Here is a 25687-nt window from a genome sequence, read left to right on the forward strand (position 1 = left end):
CTTGTACAGGAATTCAGTAAAGTGTCAGGATATAAAATCAATGCACAGAAATCAGTTGCATTTCTCTACACCAACAACAAGACAGAAGAAAGAGAAATTAAGGAGTCCATCCCATTTACAATTGCACCCAAAACTATAAGATACCTAGGAATAAATCTAACTAAAGAGACTAAGAATCTATACACAGAAAACTATAAAGTACTCATGAAAGGAATTGAGGAAGACACAAAGAAATGGAAAAATGTTCCATGCTCCTGGATTGGAAGAATAAATATTGTGAAAATGTCTATGCTACCTAAAGCAATCTACACATTTAATGCAATTCCTATCAAAGTACCATCCATTTTTTTCAAAGAAATGGAACAAATAATCCTAAAATTTATATGGAACCAGAAAAGACCTCGAATAGCCAAAGCAATATTGAAAAAGAAAGCCAAAGTTGGTGGCATCACAATTCCGGACTTCAAGCTCTATTACAAAGCTGTCATCATCAAGACAGCATGGTACTGGCACAAAAACAGACACATAGATCAATGGAACAGAATAGAGAGCCTAGAAATAGACCCTCAACTCTATGGTCAACTAATCTTCGACAAAGCAGGAAAGAATATCCAATGGAAAAAAGACAGCCTCTTCAACAAATGGTGTTGGGAAAATTGGACAGCCACATGCAGAAAAATGAAATTGGATCATTTCCTTACACCACACACGAAAATAGACTCAAAATGGATGAAGGATCTCAATGTGAGAAAGGAATCCATCAAAATCCTTGAGGAGAACACAGGCAGCAACCTCTTCGACCTCAGCCGCAGCAACATCTTCCTAGGAACATCGCCAAAGGCAAGGGAAGCAAGGGCAAAAATGAACTATTGGGATTTCATCAAGATCAAAAGCTTTTGCACAGCAAAGGAAACAGTTAACAAAACCAAAAGACAACTGACAGAATGGGAGAAGATATTTGCAAATGACATATCAGATAAAGGGCTAGTGTCCAAAATTTATAAAGAACTTAGCAAACTCAACACCCAAAGAACAAATAATCCAATCAAGAAATGGGCAGAGGACATGAACAGACATTTCTGCAAAGAAGACATCCAGATGGCCAACAGACACATGAAAAAGTGCTCCATATCACTCGGCATCAGGGAAATACAAATCAAAACCACAATGAGATACCACCTCACACCAGTCAGAATGGCTAAAATTAACAAGTCAGGAAATGACAGATGCTGGCGAGGATGCAGAGAAAGGGGAACCCTCCTACACTGTTGGTGGGAATGCAAGCTGGTGCAACCACTCTGGAAAACAGTATGGAGGTTCCTCAAAATGTTGAAAATAGAACTCCCCTATGACCCAGCAATTGCACTGCTGGGTATTTACCCTAAAGATACAAACGTAGTGATCCGAAGGGGCATGTGCACCCGAATGTTTATAGCAGCAATGTCTACAATAGCCAAACTATGGAAAGAACCTAGATGTCCATCAACAGACGAATGGATAAAGAAGATGTGGTATATATACACAATGGAATACTATGCAGCCATCAAAAGAAATGAAATCTTGCCATTTGCGACGACGTGGATGGAACTAGAGGGTATCATGCTTAGCAAAATAAGTCAATCGGAGAAAGACAACTATCATATGATCTCCCTGATATGAGGGAGAGGAGATGCAACATGGGGGGTTAAGGGTGTAGGAGAAGAATAAATGAAACAAGATGGGATTGGGAGGGAGACAAACCATAAGTGACTCTTAATCTCACAAAACAAACTGAGGGTTAATGGGTGGAGGGGGGTTGGGGGGGTGGGATTATGGACATTGGGGAGGGTATGTGCTATGGTGAGTGCTGTGAAGTGTGTAAACCTGGCGATTCACAGACCTGTACCCCTGGGGATAAAAAGATATTATATGTTTAAAAAAAAATAAAATTAAAAAAAAAAAAAAGACAAACTGTTTTCCCTGTAGATTTGTTTTTGAAATATTATAGATTTGTATTTCAAAAAATAGTTAATGATAAGTAAACCATGATTTTCTACATGTATGAAAAAAATTTTTCCGTATTCTTTTTTTTTTCATTTTCTGTAGACACACATAGATTTACTTCGAACTTATTCAAAAACATCATAATAATGCATCAACTTTATCTGCTTTCAGGCTCAACACAGACTGGCCTTTTTTTTTTTTAAGATATTATTTATTTATTTGACAGAGAAAGACACAGTGAGAGAGGGAACACAAGTTGGAGGAGCATGAGAGGGAGAAGCAGGCTTCCCACTAAGCAGAGAGCCCAATGTGGGGCTCGATCCCAGGACCACTATCATGACCTGAGCCAAAGGCAGGAGCTTAACGACTGAGCCACCCAGGCACCCCCAGACTGGCTTTTTAAAAATAATGAGAAAACTCAAGGTTTTGTGATTTTTTAAATGTTGCTAAAATTTAGTACGGATCATTTATTTTGTTTAAACAGAGGCCAGCAAAGCTATGGACATTTTTGGCTAATTCCAAAGGATATGCAAGAAGAAAAAGAATTAGGCCAACTCTTCGAAGGAATAAAGGAATGTTTCTAACATGGAACAATGAAGGTATCACTTATGTCATAGAAGGCTTCAAGATATATGTGGGTTAAATTCCAGGAAAAAAGATCATTCTCTAATAAGCCCCATATGTATATGTATATATAAGTCTGGAAGACAGACTTTTTTCAAGAAGACAGAAAACATGGACCAAACAAACCCAGTGGAAGCCCAGTGGAAAGCCCACTGTGGAATTAGTACACAAACTGTGCCTCAGAGCACACTCGCACACTTAGAGTAGTTTGAAACAGAAACCAAGCCTCAAGAGATACTGTTTTACTGCAGTCCTAACAGAGGAGAAGAATCTGCAAACACTCACACACTGAAGATAAAAGAGGCTCAGAGAGAATTGTAGAACAAAGCGTCAAATGTATTTATTTTTGGTTTTGATAAGGAAAAGTACTTCTTGAAGAATGTAAAATGGATTTGATATTAGTTGTTCTTTATGGCAGACAACCTGAACCAACACGCAAGCTTCTTCCTCTGCTCTCAGAACCTTTGGTCAGGTTCTCTGTTCCTAAGAATTTTCAGTTTTACCATTAACCACTCATAAATGCCCATGTCTGGTGGACTATGGAGCTTAAACCTTACCAGATTCCAGCCAGCGTAAGCGGGCTGTGGAAGGCTTACCTTGTGGTCCACTTCTTTTGGAAGAATGCAGTCTATCTTACTGAGGTGACAAGGTGTTTTGTATGCACAATAGTCAACTCTACCCACTGACAAAGAAAAACCCCAGCCCTATCTGGAAGCACTCTTTTGGACTGATCCTGAATAAAATGCTCCTTTACGATCAAGAACGAACAACCTTTCTAGTCATGGAGAAGTTTCTCCTATATTAAACAAGTAAAGCATTTCCAGCATAGGTCCTAATTCAAGCCCATACAGGGAAGAAATTAAGGGAGTGCTGTTTGTGGATTTGGGCTGCAGCTTTCCTTTAGTACTTCCACACATAACAAGTCTGGGGTTGAAAGGAGAAGAGAAGTCATTTGTAAAATGCGAAGTTCACTCACCATTCCGACTCTCTTCATCGATAGCAACTATGGTGGCTGGTGGTCCTCCCCTAGCTAGTTTGCAGTCTAAAGAGAGAAAACAACCAAAGGTAAGAAGGAGCAACTGCAGGACACTCACCCTGAGATGAAATTCACTGAGATGAAATTCATTAGTATTTAAAAAAGAAAAATCCTACAATCAAATCGATAGGCATCATTACTTTACTTTTAATAATTTTTTAGCTTAAAAAAACTTCATGAGAACCACATAGATTCCTTGCAACATCATAACACAATCACTTTGTACACCACAAAACTACTCAAATCTTACTGAGAAAACACTAGCAGAGACCACTGGAGAGCAGAAGTCCTTCAGGACAGAGATAATGGGATGGTAATTTAACCCAAAGAAATAACATAAAGGAATGATTAACAAGGATAAATTGTAATTAAAGCTTCACAACAGAAACAAACATAATTGGACTTTAATTATGATAAAGGGTCTAATTAAAGGGAGTGAATAGAATTTTAATAATGTTCTAAAGAGAATGAAACAAAGACAGACAAGCAGTGTTCATGAGGTTGTTTGGCATTTTTATTTTTGTCATCTTACCCTCATATTGCCAGTCTGGAGTCAAAAGTATAGAGTCATCAATGGAAGCAGATCAGAAAAATGGAAGAAAGAAAGGAAGAAAGAATATATGTATATATTTAGTGTGGATTGAAAGATAATAAATAGCACTATATAACAACAGATACATCACATAATGACTTGAGGAAAAGAAATACATAAAATCCTTCTCTCAGATTTTCTAGTCTTAAGGTAATATTAACACAGTAACTTAATAATGTATGTCATTAGCATCTGCAAACTTTATTATGGATAGGCTTGCAAATACTATAAAGTACATTTATATACTTTCTGTGAAAAGGTAAATACGAGTTACTTCTGAACAGTCTATTATCCCTATGTTGAATGAACCTTAAGGATAGTGCCTGTCCATCAGGAGAGATGACTGATTTGTCATCTGATACCCTGCTAATACCTTGCCAAGGGTCTCATGATAATGAACATGTAGAAAGTACCATGAGCTATACTATCCACGATAATTAACATGTGAAGGCTTTCCCCACAAGATGTCACAGCTATGCTTGTGAGACGTACAGCACTCTCGGAGGTCTTCCGTGAGCCTGATGGGGCTGTGTTGGCAGTTATGGCTCCAAAGCACAGTCCTTTGACTACAGCGTAAGACAGATTTGCTTAAAGCCGTCCAAGTATGTCTGTTATTTGGAAGATTCTGAGGTTATTTATTCATTCATTCATTTGTCCATTCATTCATTCGAACTCCATTATGCACATGGGCATGAATAATAAAGCCTTCAGTATGCTCCATTCTATACTGTAAAGTACATGCTGTCTCATGTGAAGCTGAAAATCTCAGAGGTCTCCGGTGTTTTTCTTTGCCTCCTCATTAATATTCAAGGAATTCCAGGTCACAACATTTTAGATTTAAAATATCTCATACTCATTACACTCCTCCTCCTTCCTCCACCCCCGACATACACTGTCACTCCTGCTCTTGCAATGATTTCCTCACTACCTCCCAGAAGCTTTGTTATCACCATGTGTTCATCGATTCATCATCCCGTGAGAATTACATTCATGCACCCAAATCAAAGGTAAAATAATGGCACCTCTCTTCACAAAACCGTGTATGTTTCCTCTGGAGTACAGAAAACTTTCTTACGATACCATTTAAAGCTTTTCAAATCTAAGTGGTTTAGGACAACATTTCAAAAGATGTCAGATCTCAACATGGTTTATTTACAATTAAGCTTTGTGCCTTTCAGCTATATCAGACCCCTGACTCTTGCAGGAACATACTTTGTATGTTTAGGGAAGTTCTGTTAACTGAATTCATTCTTGCCTCTCTTCTGCCCAGCAAAGCTCTGCTCATTTTGGTAGAACATGATTTCTCCTATTTCATGAAAACTTGCCCACATTCCCACTTGGAATTTGTCTTTTACTTCATGTTCTCATATATTTTCATCTAGTTTTGTATTCCTCTACACAGTCAAACATTATTCATTCATTCAGGAAAATTTGTAGATGAATTACACTGTGCTGAACATGGGAATACAAAATTAACAGCTCTGTTCTTCAAAGGTCTCAGGTGAAACAGGTTGGACACTAACGAGAACAAAGTTGCATAAACAATCACACAAGTGTAGGGCAACGTGGTCCATGTGGAGGCAATTCCTTAATCAGTTCACTGACAACATAAATGATTAAAATCAAAAAGAGACAATGCATGTGGGGAGTGGAAATGGGATACACAAGAAGGCAGAGGCCATTTGTGCAGAAGAGGATAAACGAAACCTGACCAGTTCTTTCCAGAAGCAGTTCTCATGTTACCAAACATCTCTTCCCTTTGTCCTTTAGAGAGTAGTTACTTCTCCAAGTAACTTTTTTTGGTATCATTAAATGTATGGATATGCTTTCTCTACTCAGCTAAGCCAAGTGCGACTCCCCACCTCCCAGCTCTAACTAACCCCCTGACCCCTCCACTCAATCCATTCCCTAGTCACAACCAACCCAATTCTTGTTGGCTGTGCCATCTGCTCAAACGTCCTTCCTCCTTCTCTTCTTCCCTGGCTTGACTTCTATTTCTTTTTTTAAAAAAACCTGGCAAGGCATCCCCCCTTCCAGAAAATCTTCCTTGTTGTTAGTCCAGATTCAGTGACTCTTCTCTGTATTCCTTTAGTGCCCACGATGTTCCATGTCACACATTACACCACAGCAAAGACGAGTATGTCTTTCTCACAAGAGCTCATCAGACCAAATCGCCATCATAATCATCTTAACAACATTAGTAACCATCATATTCATTACATTCCACCTTAGTAACCAGTTCTTAAGAGATGGTCTTAAAGAACGTGTATTGATTTTTCCTGAGCTACAGTCTGCCCAGCTACAACCTCCCATTTGAACGTCCTCCATGAGAGCTGCTGGAAGTCTCTGTTTTCACTACATCTTCAACATAGAGGCTCAGCTGTGGCTCCTCCCGCTTAGTCTGCATTAGGAGACTTTCCCTAAGCTTTCCTCTTCCAGCAGACTCCACCTTCCCCTCACCCCAGTAGGATAGTCTTTTTTTTTTTTTTAAGATTTTTATTTATTTGATGGAGAGAGACTCAACAAGAAACGGAACACAAGCAGGGGGAGTGGAAGAGGGAGAAGCAGACTTCCAGGTGAGCAGGGAGCCTGACGAGGGGCTCGATACCAAGACCCTGGGATCATGACCTGAGCCAAAGGCAGACACTTAACGACTGAGCCACCCAGGCACCACCCCCACAGTAAGATAGTCTCATATCTAACAAATACTTCAGTTATTTGTAATCAAACCAAAAGTGATGTAATTTCTTTAAAGACTAACAATGCTAGTGAAGAGAGATTAGTCAGATATCTAAAAATAACCTACTAATGGCATTGTTCACAACAGCTAAAATGTTTGTTTTGGAATGATGCATTCATGAAAGCATGATTAATTAGTTTTGAAAGGCCCAAAAATATTTTCAACAACAACGTATATTCATAATTGTCTTGAAAAGAAGTAATTTTGGATGGAATAGCCAGGGATGTATTGTGTATGCAAAATATCCAAATGGACATCAAAATGAAGATTAGAAAGCAATTGGGGGCTGGGTGATGCTGTTCTCTATGGCCTATGGATAATTTGTCCAGCCCATGAAAGGCAGGTTAGCTGATGATGCCTGTACCTTGGAAACGGAGTTCCCTAATCTATTTAATTTCATCCTTGACTGTCCTGGTTAAATCACAAAGTCATTGTTTTTCATGCCTCAAATTTCTAACCTCTTAGGCCACTACCTGCTTCCCATAACCAATTTATTGTAAAGTGCAGGCTATGAATACAAATATCTGAATCCTCAGTGTGATATATTTTTGCAAATTTGCCATCAAGCTAAGAATAAGCCATGTATTTTAAATAATCTCATGCAACAAGTTGGATTTAAAACCCAAAAAGAAGTATTAGAAAAAGACATAATATCCTGGTTTTAAAGGCACTAAATCTGTGATATGCCATTCTCACTGAAGCCTGAAGCTTAGAGCATGGCACAAATGGGTTACAGAAAAGCAATAATCCAAAATTGTCAAAACATGCTCATTCCTTACCAGGAAGTCACTGTAGCCAGGAAAACCACATTTCAACCTTAGCCTATTTTCAAAATGTCCTTTTAAGGCCAAACAATGTGTTTTCAATAAAATTTCAATAAAACCTACTTACTTGTTTGGTGTTTTTTGGGGGAGGGGAATATTGATATTGTAGGTGCCATGGCTGTATTAATCACTTGCATATTGTACTTGCCGTAGATCTCTCTTCTGAGTCTAGGTCCTACTGTCCAGGTGATACCTACACTTGGAATATCAAAGTTTCCTTAAACATATTGTTATCCTGAGCCCGAACCTGGCCTTTTCCAGTATGTGTTATATCAGTGAATAAGCACACTTCTGCATAAACCAGAAACCAGATGATCACCTTCGAATTTAACCATTTCCCTCATGTTCCTGGACTGAATCCACCAACAAGTCTTGAATTCCTACAGAAAAAAAGCTTCTCATATCTACCTACTGCATTCAGTCTCCAGTGTCAGCACACTGATCCAATCTCTTACTTATCAAACAGGTTTGGTAACTATTTTCTCTATTGGCAATCTTGTCCCATTCTTTAATATCTTAATCTACATGATCTTTTATAAGGAACAACTGGCTTACCATTTCATGATTTGCCATTGCTTTTAGGTTAAAACATTTTTTTTTTTTTAATGACCTACAATCCTCTGCACAGTCTGATTTTAGAATGAAAACCAAACTGCAAGGCCTACCAGGACCTGTATGATATGGATTCCTCTTCTCTCCTCTCCCATCCGTTCCTGTACCTTCACTTGTTGTCAACATTCCAAATGGACTTGTTTCTTTTCCTCAGGCATTCTATTCTCTATCCTGAGCTACCTCAAGACCTTTCCATATTGCAGTATTTCTTGTTTCTAATCTTTACTCTCAGCCCATCATTCACTTGCATATCCTTTAGATTTTGGTGTATGCCTTACTTTCTCAAAGAAACCATTTCCAACCCTCAGGTTCCCTGATATATACTCTCATAACTCTGCCTTCTAGTGCCAGTTTATGAATATCTGATTCCTCACTGACAGATCTTCTATTCCTCAGGGTTGTGTCCTGGGGCAGATTTTCTAGAACATAATTGATTCTCAGCAATTATTTATTGAACAAAAGAATTTATGGCTTCAACCAAATTTACACAACTTTTTCAAAGCCCACTGTAACTTAATCTTTTTTTCCTTTTTAATATTAGAAATATCATTCTCATATACAAGTAATGGAGAAGGAATGAACAACAAATTGTCTTAAGATAGGATCATTAATGCTACCTCAGGAGAACTGTGAAGGGGAGCAGGATGGGCCAGGTCAAAATATGTCACTTGGGTACACAGAGCTGAAGGCAATCAAGACCCAACAGAGACAGGAAAAGCATTTTACATTTTTTTTTTTTTTTTTAGCGGTGTAAAAGAATCCAGAAAGGAGGCCTATGCCAGCAAGACAGTTATCACCAGAGATAACTTTTTCATCTTAGAGACTTGTCTGCATGTCAAGGCAAACATCTATTTACCAAACACTTCTTCTTCACATTATCCTGTGATTGTCTTCCTCCTCTTTGAAGCCCCAGATCCCTGTCCCTTTCCTCAGTCCAAGATGGTATGTATATAAACCTCAACCGCCTGGCTGCCTTTGAGTCTCATAGCTTTGTGAGTAATTAATTTTGGTTTCCTCCTATTAATTTGTCGTTATGGGGGGGTGGTTTCAGCCAAGAACCTAGAGAGGTAGAGGGAAAAATGGCTTTCCCCTTACATGTGAAAATCTACTACTGAGGTAAAAGAAGGAATAGGCCAGTTTTGTAGGACTTTGAGGTTCTGTGGGATGAGTAATGGAAGACTGTGGAGAGGTCAGAATGATAGAGAAAGAGGAGAAATGGAAAAACAAGGGAGGAGAAGACGTTCGCTTGTCTCCAACTGACTAAAATTTCTGTTAGGATTTCATATGCCAACAATCCAGTTGTCTGCACTGAAGAACAATCATGAAGCAAGACTACACCAATATCCTAATAATAGCAAGATGTGTCCCAAGGTCTTCTGTAACTTGGTCAAATTGTACTTGAAGAAATAAAACTCGAAGACCTCAGATACCAAATATTTTATGACAGCAAAAATCACCAATACTTTTGTGTCACCTTAGAATTTTCACACAGCTATTTCCTTACCAGCTGCCTATGACTATCAATGAATTATTCTATCAGCCAGCAGGGTGTTTGACATTATGGAATCATTCAATATATTTGTGGTACTATGGAATATCCTCCTTCATGGAAAATGGATAAAAGAAATAACTCATTAAATTCTTAGTCATTTCAAATCTTTTGGGAGAGTGTTTTCAGATGTTAAAGCAATTGATTCCTAATATAGTACAGAAGTAAGAACATGTGCTTTGGAGTCAGAAAACCTAATTTCAAATCCTAACTGTGGCCTTTAATAGTAACATAATATTGAACAGATTATTAACTTCTCATACCTCAGTTAACATAAATAGGAATAATAGCAAGTATAAGTACCTCACAGATTTATTGCAATAAGGATAAATGAGATAATCTATGGCAATTTCTTAGAATAGTGGCTAGCAAATTGTACAGGCAGAATAGATACACTTTTAATTTTTACAGTATCATTATTTTAGAAACAATATATTTGGAAAGTCATTCCTATTTTTCCTTCTTGATCAAAAGACAGTAGAGAATCTCTTGGCTTCCTCTAAATATTCAGTGGGGGGTGATCTTACTTATGTATGTGATCATGAGGTACATTCCCATTAAGGATAAAAGTAGTCATATGAGATGGCACTGATGATTGAATAGACATAAATATGCTAGAATTCTTATTGCAGATATCAATGTTAGATACACTATCTTAGATTAAATTTAATAGAGGCATATATGATGCTTGAAGCCCAGGTTCAGAAGGTAGAGGGGTGCTCACAGTCATCCACTGGTTCCTCTGTAGTCCTGAAATGTACTGGTGTCCAAGTGATCAAGCAGAAAGGTCAAGAAAGGCTTACATATCTCCTGAAACATCTACTCTTCTCAGCATTCCTCTGGTATCAGTTTGGATATCAGTTTTGGATATCCAAAGTCATCTGAACTCTCTTGTTTAGAAGCCTACATTTGTACACACACACACACACACACACACACACACTGAATTAGTTGCTTAGTTCCAAGCAATCTGGCCTCTCATTCAAAGGGGTTCTTGTCTCTCTTTAAATTTCATGTTGCACAAATATTTTACTTTCAGTTTGCTTGTCACAAGCAGCAGCACGAGTCTATTCTCATCTTTTCAGTTGATTTTCAGAATATTCATTTCCAGATAAATACACATAGGAGTGAAATCTGAAGACAGAAAGATTCTCTCATCCAGTGTTATTATTAACTGGATTATATGATTTGATTAAGATGTTCCAACAGCATGGTCTGGTAATGTCCCCTGAAGTCATTATTGAGTAACATTCTCCAACAAGGCTTTCGTTAGGACACTTTGTGGTAGAGACTGTGGTTCCCTCAGCTACTGTTTCCTTCTGAAGTTACTTCACTTCACTGCAATCAGTCTATCAACAGCAGTAGGCTTGTGCATGGCTGGCATTTGGTGAGAGAGAGAAACGCATTCTTATTAAGAAGTTAATGGATGAAAGTAATCAAAATAAAGACAAGTCAGGGGCTTGTACAAAAAAAAGCAGGGTAGAAATTGTCAGTAGAAGTCTGATGAGAAGATCAAGCAAACATTTTAAGGTTATTTTTGCTCACAGGGAATATTCCTGTTATATACTTGATAATTTATGTATATGTATTGTCAAGTATGTTAGTCTTTGTACCCAAATGTGAATTTCTTTTTTTAAAAGAGTTTATGTATTTATTTTTGTGTGCATGCATGAAAGAGAGAGAGAGAGACAGAGAAAGTGTGCGCAGGAGCCTGAGAGAGGGGTGGGGGATGGTGATGGGGGAAAAGCAGAGAGAGAAGCAGACTTTAAATGATTTAAATGTTCTTGCTAGGTAAATTCTACAAAATTTGCTTACGTCTTCATTTTAAAAATTACTTTCACATAATTTTAAATTCACATATTTTAAGTTTATGTAAAATTTAAATATCACATAAATTAAATTATTTCAGTAGCAGTTTCTTACCCTTTTCAACTTTCATAAGAAAGCCATATTTTATTAGCAGATCAAAATAGGCCCAGGATGTGTTAGCATTTGTGATGTGCATTTAACATACTGGAACAGTGACAGCACATTTAATTACATGTCTATAGATTGTAAAGGATATAGAGTGATTGGAAGTCATGCAAAGGATTTTCTTTTTTAAATTATCTGAGGAATGCTTACAACTAAAATAAAATGTTTCTTTTAATATAGTAACATAAAGTAAATTGTGTATCTCTTCTATAAGTTCTTTGCAAGATTTTGCTCTTATCCTAAAGTCATCTCAAAAGGCATTTTCTGTCGGGTAGCTCATCTTACCACATTATCTAATTTGTCTTTAGATTTTATCATTGAAATATAAAGGAGAAAGGAAGGCATAAGGGTTTGTGCCAATGAGGAAAAGAAAATTATTCAAGAAAGACTTTATGAAAAACAGTTAAAGAGTTTATGGTGTTTCCAAAAGCTAATTTATCTTATTTTCTAATTATTCTTAATGAGGTAGCTCAGAAGAAGTTCTCAGTCATGATTCTTACTCAGATCCTCAACAAGGTCAAAGGATAAAACAGCACATCAACATTGTTCATTGAAACGGCATTCTCCAACAGAGAGATCCTGAAGAAGCCTTTCTTTGCAGCCTGCTTGCCTATTTAAGTCAACTTCCTTGCCACAAGCCAATTACGAGTACCCAACTGCCAGTGAAAAGGCAAACTATGGGGTAAGTCATAGAGACAAAAGTTAAAGAACACCAAACCCCAAACACTATCCACGTAAGCATCACATCTGTTTTCTTCCTTTTTCCCCCCAGCTTTGAGATATTATTGACATAGAACATGCATAACTTTACGGTGGATGATGTAATGATCTGATCCACATCTAGGCTGTGAAGCGACTGCCAGAATAAGGTTAGTTAGCACTTTCATACCCTCGCATCATTTGCCCCTGCATGTGTGTAAAGCATTTAAGCTGTACTCCCTGGTAAACTTTCAGCATAGAATACAGAATTGTTAATTATAGTCACCGTGTTGGACATTAGAGCTTCAGAAATTTCTCACCTTAGGGCTGGAAGATTTTCATTTATTTTTAGATTAAAAAATTATCTCTCGATTTCTTTTTTGACTCACTGGTGTTCAGGTGTATGTTTAATATTCACATATTTGTGGATTTTCCAGTTTTCTTTCTATTACTGATTTCTAGTTTTATACCACTGTGGTAAGAAAACAAATAGTATGATTTAAATCTTCTTACATTTGCTTTGTGACCTAACAAATGACCGATCTTGGAGAATGTTCCAAGTGAGAAGAATGTGTGTTCCGCTGCTGTTGGATGGGATGTTCTGTATGTGTCTGTTAGCTCCATTGGGTGTAAGGTGTGGTTCTAGTTCAATGTTTCCTTCTTGATACTCTATCTGGACCATCCTTCCGTTGTTGAAAGTGGAGTATTAAAGTCCTGTTATTGTATTGTTGTCTATCATTTCCTTAAGAACTTTTTATATTTGCTTAATATATTCAGGTGCTCCAATATTGGGTGCATATATAATTGTTATAATGTCTCATTTAATTTACCCCTTTCTTCAATATGTAATGATCTCCTTTGCTTCTTATTACAGTTTTTTTACTTAAAATCTATTTTGTTTGATGTCAGTATAGCTACTCATGTTCTCTTTTGGTGTCTGTTTTCATGGAATATCCTTTTCCACCCCTTTCTTTGAGTCTATATATGTGTTTGACGCTAAAGTGATCTCTCACAGGCAGCACTGATGGGTCTTGTTTTTTAAAACACTTGATCAATATGCCTTTTGATTGGAGAATTCAATCCACTTTCCTTATAATAATTATTGATAGGTGTGGAATTACTATTCCCATTTCATTGTTTTCTGGCTATTTTGCAGAACCCTTGTTCCTTTCTTCCTCTTTTGCTTTCATTTCTGTGAACTGGTAATTTTGATTTGATATCTTTGATTCTCTTCTCTCTCTCTCTTTGCAGATCTAGTGAGAGTCTTTATTTTTTAGTTACCATGGGGCTTACATAAAACATCTCATAGATATAGCAGTGCATTTTAAGGTGATAACTTGTTTTTAATTGCATGCAGTAACACTACACTCTTACTGTCACCCCTCATAATTTTCATTTTTGGTGTCACAATTTACCTCTCTTTATACTGTGTATCCACAACTCATTATTGTAGCTACAGTTATTTGTAATGCTTTTGTCCTTTAACTTCCACCCTAGAGTTAGGTGATTAACACACACCACATCACAGAATTAGAATATCCTGAATATTCATGATTCTTAAGGCCTTGCCTTGGTGTCTGTGCATTTGAGGAGGTAGGTACAGCTTCTAGTCTTTACAGATTGGCTTTGGCAGGCAAAGCCCTTCACCAGTCAGCTCATCCAGAGACTCTGGTGGTGTCTGTGGGCAGGCTTACTATTGGATTCCTTGGGTGGACAGATGTGGTGCCTGGGTCAGCAGGGGGTCAGGCCTGGTGCTTTGGTACATGGAGACCAGTCTGGTGCCTGGGTCTATGAAGATGAGCTCGAGCCTGGGTTTACAGGGGTCAACCTGGTACAAGTTACTACTGGTGAGGATATAGCATCCGAGTGCCCAGGGTCTAGCCCAGTATTGGGATGAGCCAGGAACCTGGGTTTCATGGAAGCTGGCTTGAGGGCTAGGGCAATGGGGACCAGCCTGGTGCCTGGGTGAGCCTAGAGCCTGGTTTGTGGAAGTTAGCCTGGTGGTTAATTCAGTGAGGACCTGTGTGGTCCTAAGGTACATGGGCAGTCTGGTCCCTACAAGCTGATCTGGATTCTAGGTCCATGGAGGTTGGCCTGGCACTGGGATGGGTGGAAAGTCTGGGTCTGTAGAAGTCATCCTGATGCTTGTGGGTGCCAACCTTGTGCCTGGATTTGCAGGGGCTTATGGAGAGCATAGGGCCACAGGAGGTGGAAAACACCAGGGCAATCTAAGAATCCCAGTTTGTTGAGGCTGTTGGATGCCTGCCAGTGTCCTTGGGAACCAGTAGGCACTAGTGAGGTCTGGGAGCCTCATGCATATATGTTCCAGGTATAGCCATAAAGCTTCAACATAAAGCTGATCCACTAGAGCTACAAGATCCATTGTGCTGGAGTACATTTCCTACCTAAGTGAAAGAATATGAACTTATATTTCTGGACCCCCAGAAGAGTGTGACAATATTGGACTGTTTTTAAAGATTTATTTATGTATGAGAGAGAAAGAGAGAGAGGGAGTGAGTGCACAAGCAGGGGAAGAGGCAGAGGGAGAGAGAATCTCAAGGAGACTCCCTGCTGAGTGCAGAGCCTGGGGGGATACAGAGCCTGAGGGGATGCAGGGCTCAACCCTATGACCCTGAGATCGTGGGCCTGAGCCAAAAACAAGACTCTATTGTCTAACTGACTGAGCCACCCAGGCTCCCAATTATGGAACTTTCTGTTTCGTTGTCTAGGATATAACTATTCTATGTATGAAGTGTGGGGGCTGTTAAAGGAAGCAGGGAAACATATTTGGTTGCCCTGTCTGGCTGGAAAATTCACATATTTGAATATACATAGATAAGAGGAAATTCAGAAATGTTTTCCCTTTGCTTTATTTTCCCATTTCTAAATGCTAGGAACATTTCTCTTCTCTCAAGAAGAGAAAGAAGAAGGCCTAAGAGTGGCATGGTGAGAGGCTGGAGCTGAGAGTTATGGGAGAAGTGCCTAAAAAATAACAAAACCCACAAAATGTCAGTGTCCTACATCTCCATGTGCTTTTGTGGCTTGCTTTCACTGTCTTCCTCAGGCACGATTCCTAGTGACACGATGTGCTGAGGGCCAAACAGCTAGAAGTCATTCCAGGGGACAGCTGAATATAGAACCACAAGCTCCCAGTGAATCTCTGGTCTCTTCATTGTGTCATAATGAATACCAAGTGTCAGAGGGGTAATGTCGTCATGTGTCAACTATTCTTAAAATGATAGTCTTTCATTTAACAAATAAGCCCTTTCTGCATCGTTAGCCTTACAGATTGATATAAAAAACAAGTCAGGGTCATAATATGATCCTACATTTCTTGGACAGAGAGAAAACTTTGGTTGAGAAGTTTGGCAAAAGGCAGTGTGGCCATTGGTTCAAACATGCCTGTGCTTATTCCAATTAATCCCTTCAAGAAAAGGAAGGGAGGACTATAATTTTAGACGGAGCCATAAGAATAAAAATCGTGTTATTGATAAACTATTTTGTTGGGGGGAGCTTGGAAGTTTTCCTTAGAGTCCTCAAAGACTGAAAATAACCAAGTATTGAAAATGATGATACCACCCTTGGCATTTAGAGATGATATTTTTGACAGCTTGGTATCCATATGTACAACACACGATGCACGGAGCTTTACGTCCTGCAGAGCCTACCACTCCCAGGTTCATTTTTTGACAATCGTCTGTACAGACGCCTGTGGTTTTGAAGGGCTGCTGCTATTTAAGAGAAATTCTGAAGGGCAGGACTCCGTATTTTATTTTTCTGTGTTTGCTCATATCACATATTTTGCCAACAGTGAGTCTGAAGGACACTTTCTGGTTATAACTGCCCCTCTTCTTGCTTTCTAAGCAACACGGTTTCTTATTTTACATTTGGCCCCCTATTCCTAGCTTTGCATGTCTGATGGTACACAATTGGCAATTTTCTGTGAGAGGGCAATACTACAAATAGCAGAAATTAATTTTTCCTAAACTTCTGTTACATCAAAATAATATTGTTTTATCTCTCTGCAAATTAGTTTACTTGAATATTGCCAATTGAATATTGGCAATGGACTCGTTGGACTGTTGTTAGATTTTTTTTTTCCGCATTAACTTTGGTAATATCCCTAACATCAAGAAGTTTTTTAAATTTTATTTATTTTTTTTTATTTCAATGATCACAGGCACAGTCGAGAACCAGAGAATGAGATGAACATAGCTCCCAAGATCCCAAATGTCTATACACTAATGGTCAAGAACTTGATACGTAGAGAAAGATATGGACCTTCACTCAGAATCAAAGCTACTTTTCCATACTCTTATAATAAAATTTATTTTCTTCTTTCTTAATGCATAATGGATTATAAAAACTAATACAGGTAGAGAATGTGTAAGAAAAAAAGAGACATGCCGAAAGGAAGGCACAATTTCAATGTGAGAGCAAGGGCAGAGAGAGTAAAAATCATTAAAAGTATGCACAAGAACTCTCAAAGCATAATTGTCTAGAGCAAATACCGTCCTTCTGTTTGTTCTGCACTGGTTCCTGGCACATTGTACTAATTAATACTTATGCTAATAACATTAACTCATCCTCCTAAGCTCTAATTTATTCAAACTCTTTAAAGAATGGAAAAGCATACTATCTATTATGGAGAGATTTACATCTATGGGGTTTATAATAAAAACGAATCTTAATTAAAATGAAGTGGTATTTTTGTTCTGTCCAATTATTTAAAAAATTATTAAAAGAATCTTAGACTTGGTTAAAAAGTTAGGAAATGCAAAGTATAGGTGATTTGGGGGGGAGATATAAACTTTTTTAAGAAGGCAGAAAAAAAATGGCAAGGTTTTTAAGAAAACTGCACTTTGATGGGGAAATTTTACTCTGGGACTATACTTATATAGAAATAATCAGACAAGTATACACTGCTGCTACAAGTGCAAACAATAGTAATTGTGTTCACTCGTTGTGATTCAGGTATACTCTACGGTATAGAGGCAGGTCCTGCAGATCGTCCTGCCAATCAGCCCACCCACACCCCCTGTTTATCTAGGGGATTTTGTTCTCCAGAGACTATGGAGCTTAAACAGGCTTGTCCTAGATTCATTCACAGGAACAATTCGCCTGGTAACCTGCCAAAGAGAGCCAAATGTCATGACACATGGAAGAAAGAGGGTCCTGAGACCACGAACTCAGATACACAGAAGGTGAGAAGCGTGTGTTTCTTCCAGAGCAGGTGTGCAAGATAAAGCAGTGGGAGGTGCAGGCGCTGCAGATGTTGCAGGTGCTACATCCGAGGGCACAGGTGCTGTAGGTGTGGGTACAGCTGTTGCAGGTGTGGGCACAGGTGGTGCAGGTGTGAGTGCGGGTGCTGAAGGTGTGGGCACAGGTGCTGCAGGTGCTGCAGGTTCGCGTGCAGGTGCTACACCGTTGGGGATTGCACTACTGATGTTCCAGGTCCTCACAGATGGGCGTTTCTCTGTCTTTCTTGATCCTGCCTCTAATCCAAGCTTAGTTTTCTGACCCTTCCGAGTCACCCAATCCACTCCAGACCCAACAGATTCCTTGCATTCTATTTTTTCTGCTATAAAATCTGATGATTTGAAATCAGCCACAAGAAAGTATGTTTGTGCTGTTGAAGAAATTCTGATCTTATTTTAGGTGGATTTAAAACTTTTTTTATTAAAGATTTTATTTATTTATTTATTTATTTATTTATTTATTTATTTATTTATTTAGAGAAAGAGAGCACAAGGGAGAGGGAGAATGAGAAGCAGACTCCCTGCAGGAGAGGGAGCCCAATGCGGGATTCAATTCCAGGACCCAGAGATCATGACCTGAGCTGAGGGCAGATGCTTAACTGACTGAGCTACCCAGGTGCCACTATGTAAAACTTTCAACAAAAATCTACTAAATAATCATTATTATCATTATTGTTTTTAGTTACTTAAAACTTCCTAAATTGCTCATGTATCACACTTAAAAGAAAACCCACAATAAAGACAACTTGGGATATAAAATAAAGAACTGCACTTACCTAGAAAAATATATATAGATAATATCACAAAGATTCTAAATAGAATAAAAAACCTTATAAACAATATAGAATATAGAATACAGAATGTTATAATAGAGTGAAATCAGTTTTACTAGAACAGGTGTAGATTTAAAGTCTGTTAAGTCCATGAAAATTGCTTTCTTGTCATCCTGCCACCTTGAAGACCTCCAGAAGCTGTCATTTCACCTGCTACGTGTGGAGTGACAGCTCGTCCTTAACACCTCCTTCAACTCAGCATGATCCCCATCAATTCCGATGGAAATCTGGCACAGGGTTCTGAGTGCAGCACAACAGATACAAATCTCAAAGGGTCAGTGACTTCTAGTTTACTTGGGGGACTGAGCTAGAGGTCCTATGATGCTGTTGTCATGATGTCTAGGGAAAGCTCACTGCAGGGGGCTCACATTCAGATCAAAGGCCAGGGAAGAGCCACTAGCCAGGGAATATTTTGTCAGCACTCACTGTGTTCAAAATATTTCAACTCTCCTTTCTCCACCTCTACTCTATTTTTCTTCCATTTATTGTATACAGCAAGCTATGTCCCACTATGAATAAAGCAAGGCGATCATATATTTGGAAAACAAAATAGTTGAGCGTGCAGTTTAACAGGGCATTTAACACTACTTTAGATTTCTCAAGAAAATGTTTTATTTACGCGGCAAGCCATCCTGCCATCCATCTCCTGTCACTATTCTTTGTTTACTGATACTTGGTTTTTCCTTTTTAAAAATGTCAAGTATATCAGATACACACACAAAAAAGGGGCACGTAATATATTTGTAGAGTTTAAAAATCAATAATATTACAATAAAATGAATATTTATGTCCAGGCCCCCCACAATAAGACATAAAAGATTACTAGCACATCATAAATCTTTTTATGTTTTACAAGATTTGTGCGATTTGTATAATAGAATTACTTTGTGTGTGTTCTGCAACTTGCCTCTTTCTCTGCAATATTATCTTCTGATATTAATCCATACTGAAGCAAATACCTTCAAGGACTTGATGCTATAGAGTACCCATTGTATAATTAGACTACACTCCATAGATCCTTTCTCCTATTGGGAGTATTATTATTATTATGAGATTGTGTGTGTGTGTGTGTGTGTGTGTGTGTCTATAAACAAAATGTTATGAACAATGTACATTATGGCATATTTCTCTTAGTGAGTAATTAGAACGATATTTTAGGGGCATATTCTTGGGAACAGAAGTGCTGAGTCATAAGTATGGTATGTACTTAAATTTACAAAATAATTTCAAATTGTTTTCCTAAATTGCTGTACCATTTTCATGGTTAGCAGCGATTTCAGAGTTCCTCTGTCTCCTCAGCTTCCATAACAGCTGATATACGATATTTGTCATTTTGACTGTTGTGACATAATATTTTATGTTCTTACATTCACATTTTTTTCTGACTACTTGGCAACTTCTAATGTTGAATGAACACGAGTGTCTCTTCTATGGAATGCTTATTCAATTTTCTATTGTATTGCTTATCTTTCTTTTTTAATTAATGTATTCTGGTAACGAATCGATTATTGTTTACACGTGTTGAAAATATATTTCATGGAATATACGACCATCACCGTTTGGGTCTTTCAACAAAGAAGCTTCTTATTTTTAATGTTTCATCCTCATACATTTTTTCTTTATGTGGCTGACTTAAGAAAACCTTCTTGGTCCTAAGGACATGAGCATATTTTTCTTAAATTTCTTTACTTTTATATTTGTGTCTTTTGCACATAAGTCATTAATATTTTTGGAACTGATTGTTGTAATTATTTAATAAATGCTTATTAATAAAAGTACAATTTTCAATTTCTTTGTGAAAGATCAACTATTTTAGAACAATTTATGAAAGGTTTAATCACATCCTAATTAATCTGCAAATACTGTGTTGTTTATACTATTTATTATGGTACATGTGTAGATTAGTTCTTACACCTTTCATCTGGTTTCTTTGATCTCTTTGGTTTCTCCCTGCACTAATATCCCATTGCTTTGTTTATTACACCTTTTTTTTTTTTTTAAAGATTTTATTTATTTATTTGTCAGAGAGAGAGAGAGAGCACGAGAGTGAGCACAAGCAGATAGAGTGGCAGGCAGAGGCAGAGGGAGAAGCAGGCTCCCTGCTGAGCAAGGAGCCCAATGTGGGACTCGATCCCAGGACTCTGGGATCATGACCTGAGCCGAAGGCAGCGGCTTAACCCACTGAGCCACCCAGGTGTCCCTGTTTATTACACCTTTAAAATGAGCATCCATGACTGGTAGGAAAAAAAAACACACCCATCTTATTCTTAGTCCTTAGAATTTCTTAGTGAATCTCAATACCCCCACCCATGTAATCCATTTAAGAGTCAGATTATGAAGTTCTAGAGAAAACAATTTAGGAATTTGGATTGCAATGGCCATTTATTTGTAGATCACCTTCTACACTGATGCTAGTTTTCCCAGACATTGTTATCCCAATGGCAAAGTACAGAGTGAGAAGTCAAGCCTCTGTGCGAGGTCTGTGCCTAATGCTGTCTCTTACGTGAAACCTTTGAATGGCATTGTCAGCTCTCTTTTGTTCCTAAAATTTAAGTGACATGGTTAATACAGCAGAGGCATTAGAATATAGTAATGAAGAATAAGACTTTTACTATTGGTTTGCCTGGGTTTGAATCCTACCTGATGGCCCAGTCTTGCTACGTTTTGGAAAACTTACTTATACTTTCTGAGTTTCAGCTCACCTGTTGTTAAAAGGGGATTACAAGACAATTTACCTCATAGAGTTGATGCAAGGAGTAAACGACATCATCATAAAGCCGGTGGATAATATCTGACACACAGTAAGAGTCATGTAAGCATTAACCTATCCATAGTTATTAAATAGGATACCAGCTGATCGGGAATGTCCACATTACTCAGCAAGAGTGGATGACAAGGACTTACCTGTTATCAGGAAACCTTCATCAAACTCTTTACTATAAATCAATAACTAACTTCACTGTTTATCTTTCCATGGAATTCCTACAGATCAATTTATTGGAGATAATAGTCTGTTGCTCTGATCAAACAATTCACTTATCAAACAATAGTTGATTGGTTCAAAATACCAACCTCACAATGCCCACTAATCCTAAAATATCATATTAAGTTCTCCCAATCTTAATTAGTTCCTTGCCTGGAAATATCTGTATAGCATCATTTCAGCCCAGACACAAGACTTTATAAATACCCCCCTCTGAGTTACCCTTTTAAGACACTGGTAAAATTCTTTCAAGGTATGTCCTCTCTGATCACTCTACATTCTAGTAAATTCAGGGATGCATTACTAACAGATTATCTGGTGATATAATGAGATCAGTACCCTGAAATCATGACTGTGGTCCACTTGACATAGCCTCCCTCCTATGGCCCAAGACTCTTGATTTGGAAATGCTCTACTGGAGAATTCTTGAGGAAATCTCTTCTACTCAGATTGTACAGTGTAAATATTGAAATGGAATCTGATCTTTGTTTTCTTTCATCAAGTTCCCAAATGCTAATATTATTTTGTCTGCTGGAAAAGAGGATCTGCTGTAGGGCATCTTGTGTAATCTGATCAGGTTTGAAATTTTTAATGCTTGATGGAAATCTGCCTTATTACTGACATCACTCATTGCCTCCTTCTGTCCTCATCATTTATTATGAATCTATTAAAAGGAAGTTTCAGGGGTCCTGGGTGGCTCAGTGGGTTGAGCCGCTGCCTTCTGCTCGGGTCGTGATCTCAGGGTCCTGGGATAGAGTCCTGCATCTGGCAACTGCTCAGCGGGGAGCCTGTTTCCCCCACCCCCCTCTGCCTGCCTCTCTGCCTACTTGTGATCTCTCTTTGTCAAATAAATAAATAAAATTAAAAAAAAAAAAGAGGACGTTTCTAGGAAGAAGGCCAAACATTTACACTGATCAACTGACTCCTAGAGATAGCCCCAAAACAGATAAGTTCAAAATATTCTTTCTCAGACTGGTATCCTTTGGACAAACTTTGCCTGTGATCACTTTTCAACGGCTTATGTGAATGTTCCTAACTCTTGTTCAGTCTGTAAGAATCTGGTTCTGTATGAAATCTACTATGAAAAAATTCTGTTCACCAAGAATCTCAGGCTATTGGATTGGGGATTTTTAAAAAAAGCCACCAATGAACTTAGGGGCCCAAGAGACAGCATGCAAAATCAAGACTTTGAATGATCTGTTGCCAGATTCTCCTGGTTTTGTATCATTCTAAGTCTAAAGTTTTGCCTTTGGCCATTGGACTCTTGCTTCTTACAGACATTTGCATCATGACTCTAATTCATGTGATTACATTTCAAAAGGCATAATTTTATCAAGGACAGTTTAAAAGCAGGGGCCACTCTGCAAAAATTGATACGAACAAAAATTTGAACTTGGGAGGTGTCGCAGGATGGAAAGGAGCTGAAGTTCCATCACAACTTGAACTCAGTGTCTTTTCCTTGCTTTTCATCTGCTCTTCTTTGTTTCCTATCATCTTCCCCCTTTACCCCCTCTCCTGACTTGCTCCTCTCACCTTCTGGCCAGTCTGGGATTCATAAATATCAACTGCCTCTCACATCAAATTCCCTTCCGAGGCACGTGCACCCAAATGTTTATAGCAGCAATGTCCCCAACAGCCAAAATATGGAAAGAACCTAGATGTCCATCAACAGATGAATGGATAAAGATGATGTGGTGTATATACATACGATGGGATACTATGCAGCCATCAAAAGAAACAAAATCTTGTCATTTGCAACAACATGGATGGAACTAGAGGGAATTATGCTGAGCGAAATAAGTCAATCAGAGAAAGACAATTATCATATGATCTCTTTGATACAAGGTATTTGAGAGGCAGGGCGGGGGTTGTATGGGGTAGGGAAAGAAAAAATGAAACAAGATGGGATCAGGAGGGAGACAAACCATAGAAGACTCTTAATCTCACAAAACAAACTAAAGGTTGCTGGGGGGGTGGAGGGGTTAGGGAGAAGGTGGTTGAGTTACAGACATTGGGGAGGGTATATGATATGATGAGTGCTGTGAAATGTGTAAGCCTGACAATTCACAGACATGTATCCCTGGGGCAAATGATACATTATATGTTAATAAAAATAATTAATAAAGAAAAAAAAAACCAAAAAACAAAAACCAAAAACCAAATCCCCTTTGGAAATGACCAAGCCTTGACAGGTTATTTTTAGACTTCATCTCAGTCTGAACTAAGAATCATGGTATGAGACTTTGCAAAGTCTAAACAAAATACAGAGAAATTATGGAGGAATTTAATACCATTCCAACAACATGGACTCTTAAGGCCCCCAGATTTATAAAAGTGTTTCATAAGGTAGTAAAAAAAGTAGTTGTTAAAAAATATCAAATGAAAAATTACAGTCAGGAGAATCCCAGGGTGACTGAGAGACCCTAAATTTGACAGAAAACCAGAAGTATGTAGGAGTTCTGTTTGTAATAAAGAAAATATTTTAGGGCGCCTGGGTGGCTCAGTGGGTTAAAGCCTCTGCCTTCGGCTCCAGTCATGATCCCAGAGTCCTGGGATCGAGCCCCACATTGGGCTCTTTGCTCAGCAGGGGGCCTGCTTCCTCCTCTCTCTCTGCCTGCCTCTCTGCCTACTTGTAATCTCTGTTTGTCAAATAAATAAATAAAATCTTTAAAAAAAGAAAATAAAGTCTACTCAAAAGTCTACTCAAAAGAGTTTCCTGTGAAAATAAATTGGACTTTAATCCAGTCCTAAAACAGAAAAGGTAACTCTACTGTAAATTTGAAGAAAAGACTAAAAATCTTTAGAAACAGATCTTGAAAGAGATGGAACCTGGGCTCCCTACCCCCTTTCTGTGAGGAGTCGGAAGTCATGGTGAGGGTGTGGAAAACACAAAAGGACCTGGGATGGGAGCAGCCCCACTGTAGGGAGAACACCAACCCCTCACTGAACACTTGGAAGCAGCTTTGAACCAAAAGCAGAATTTGACTCAGAATAAATAGCCTTAGAGATAAAACAACTAGATATTTTCACCAAATTATCAAGCACCAGGGGAAGAAGTCTCCTTAATAAAAACATTGTAGGTAGTGTAAGCAGCAAGGATATTGAAAAAGACAGTTATCCTATAGTAGCTGTGAAAATAAGCGGGGGAGGATGTAATCAGGGAAGCTCGTGCTGACATGAGGGGTAATCATGTACCCGATTCCCCCATGTTATCCTTAAAGCCAAAATGAAAAAATTCTCCAAATATTAAAAACCAGTTTTGAAGTTTTTGATTGACTCAGATGCAGAGATTTAACCCACAAACCCTGCTGTACATGTACACCATCTCCCTGAGAGTCAACGAGAGGCTTCAGGATGGACAAGTACAAAAACCCACAGACACTTGCCCTTTTACTCTCAGACCTTTAAAATTATTTCCTCCCTTGTGACCAACACCTATTCATTCAGTGGGCACAGATGCACTATAAAAATGGAATTACCCATCTAAATGCTTTCAGAGGACTTTCTCTTCAGTTCCCTTGAGATCATCTGTTCACAATCAGGTCAGACCTAATTTGGACAATGGCTTACTAGTAGCCTTCTGTCTAAATCAAGACCAAATTGAGTTTCTCCAGAAGGTTTCTAGTATTTGTGGAAAAAAAAAAATCCTAGTGATATTGGCAGAATAATTGGAGAAGGACCCATTACATTCTGAATAACCCATCAAAATCTCTATCTACACTGACCCTATTACCAAAATCAAAAGGAGGACAAAAGCCAGCAGTTATGGATGCATCCAGAAGATACTATGTTCAGTGAAATAAGTCAGAGAATGAAAGACAAATAGCATATGATGTCACTTATATGTAGAATGTAAAATACAAAATAAAGGACCAAACAAACAACAGAAAAACAAAGCAGACTCTTAAATAAAGAGAACAAACACGTGATTGCCAGATGGGAGGTTGATAGAGGAACAGGTGAAATGAGTGACAGAGATT

The 25687-nt window shown here is 38.3% G+C and overlaps 1 protein-coding gene across 4 annotated transcripts in view; it reads right to left on the minus strand.

Moving 5' to 3' along the window:
- Positions 1 to 25687, minus strand: part of LOC111144760 (protocadherin related 15) — an 817855-nt gene that overhangs the window by 705788 nt on the left and 86380 nt on the right. For all 4 annotated transcript variants that reach the window (XM_022499204.1, XM_022499203.1, XM_022499205.1 and 1 more), the window contains exon 2: positions 3584 to 3649. In XM_022499204.1, coding sequence (XP_022354912.1) covers positions 3584 to 3649 — 66 coding nt within the window. The remainder of the gene's footprint in view (positions 1 to 3583; positions 3650 to 25687) is intronic.

Source organism: Enhydra lutris, unplaced genomic scaffold (assembly GCF_002288905.1).
Source record: "Enhydra lutris kenyoni isolate GAN:26980312 unplaced genomic scaffold, ASM228890v2 scaffoldscaffold12, whole genome shotgun sequence".
Taxonomy (NCBI): Eukaryota; Metazoa; Chordata; class Mammalia; order Carnivora; family Mustelidae; genus Enhydra; species Enhydra lutris.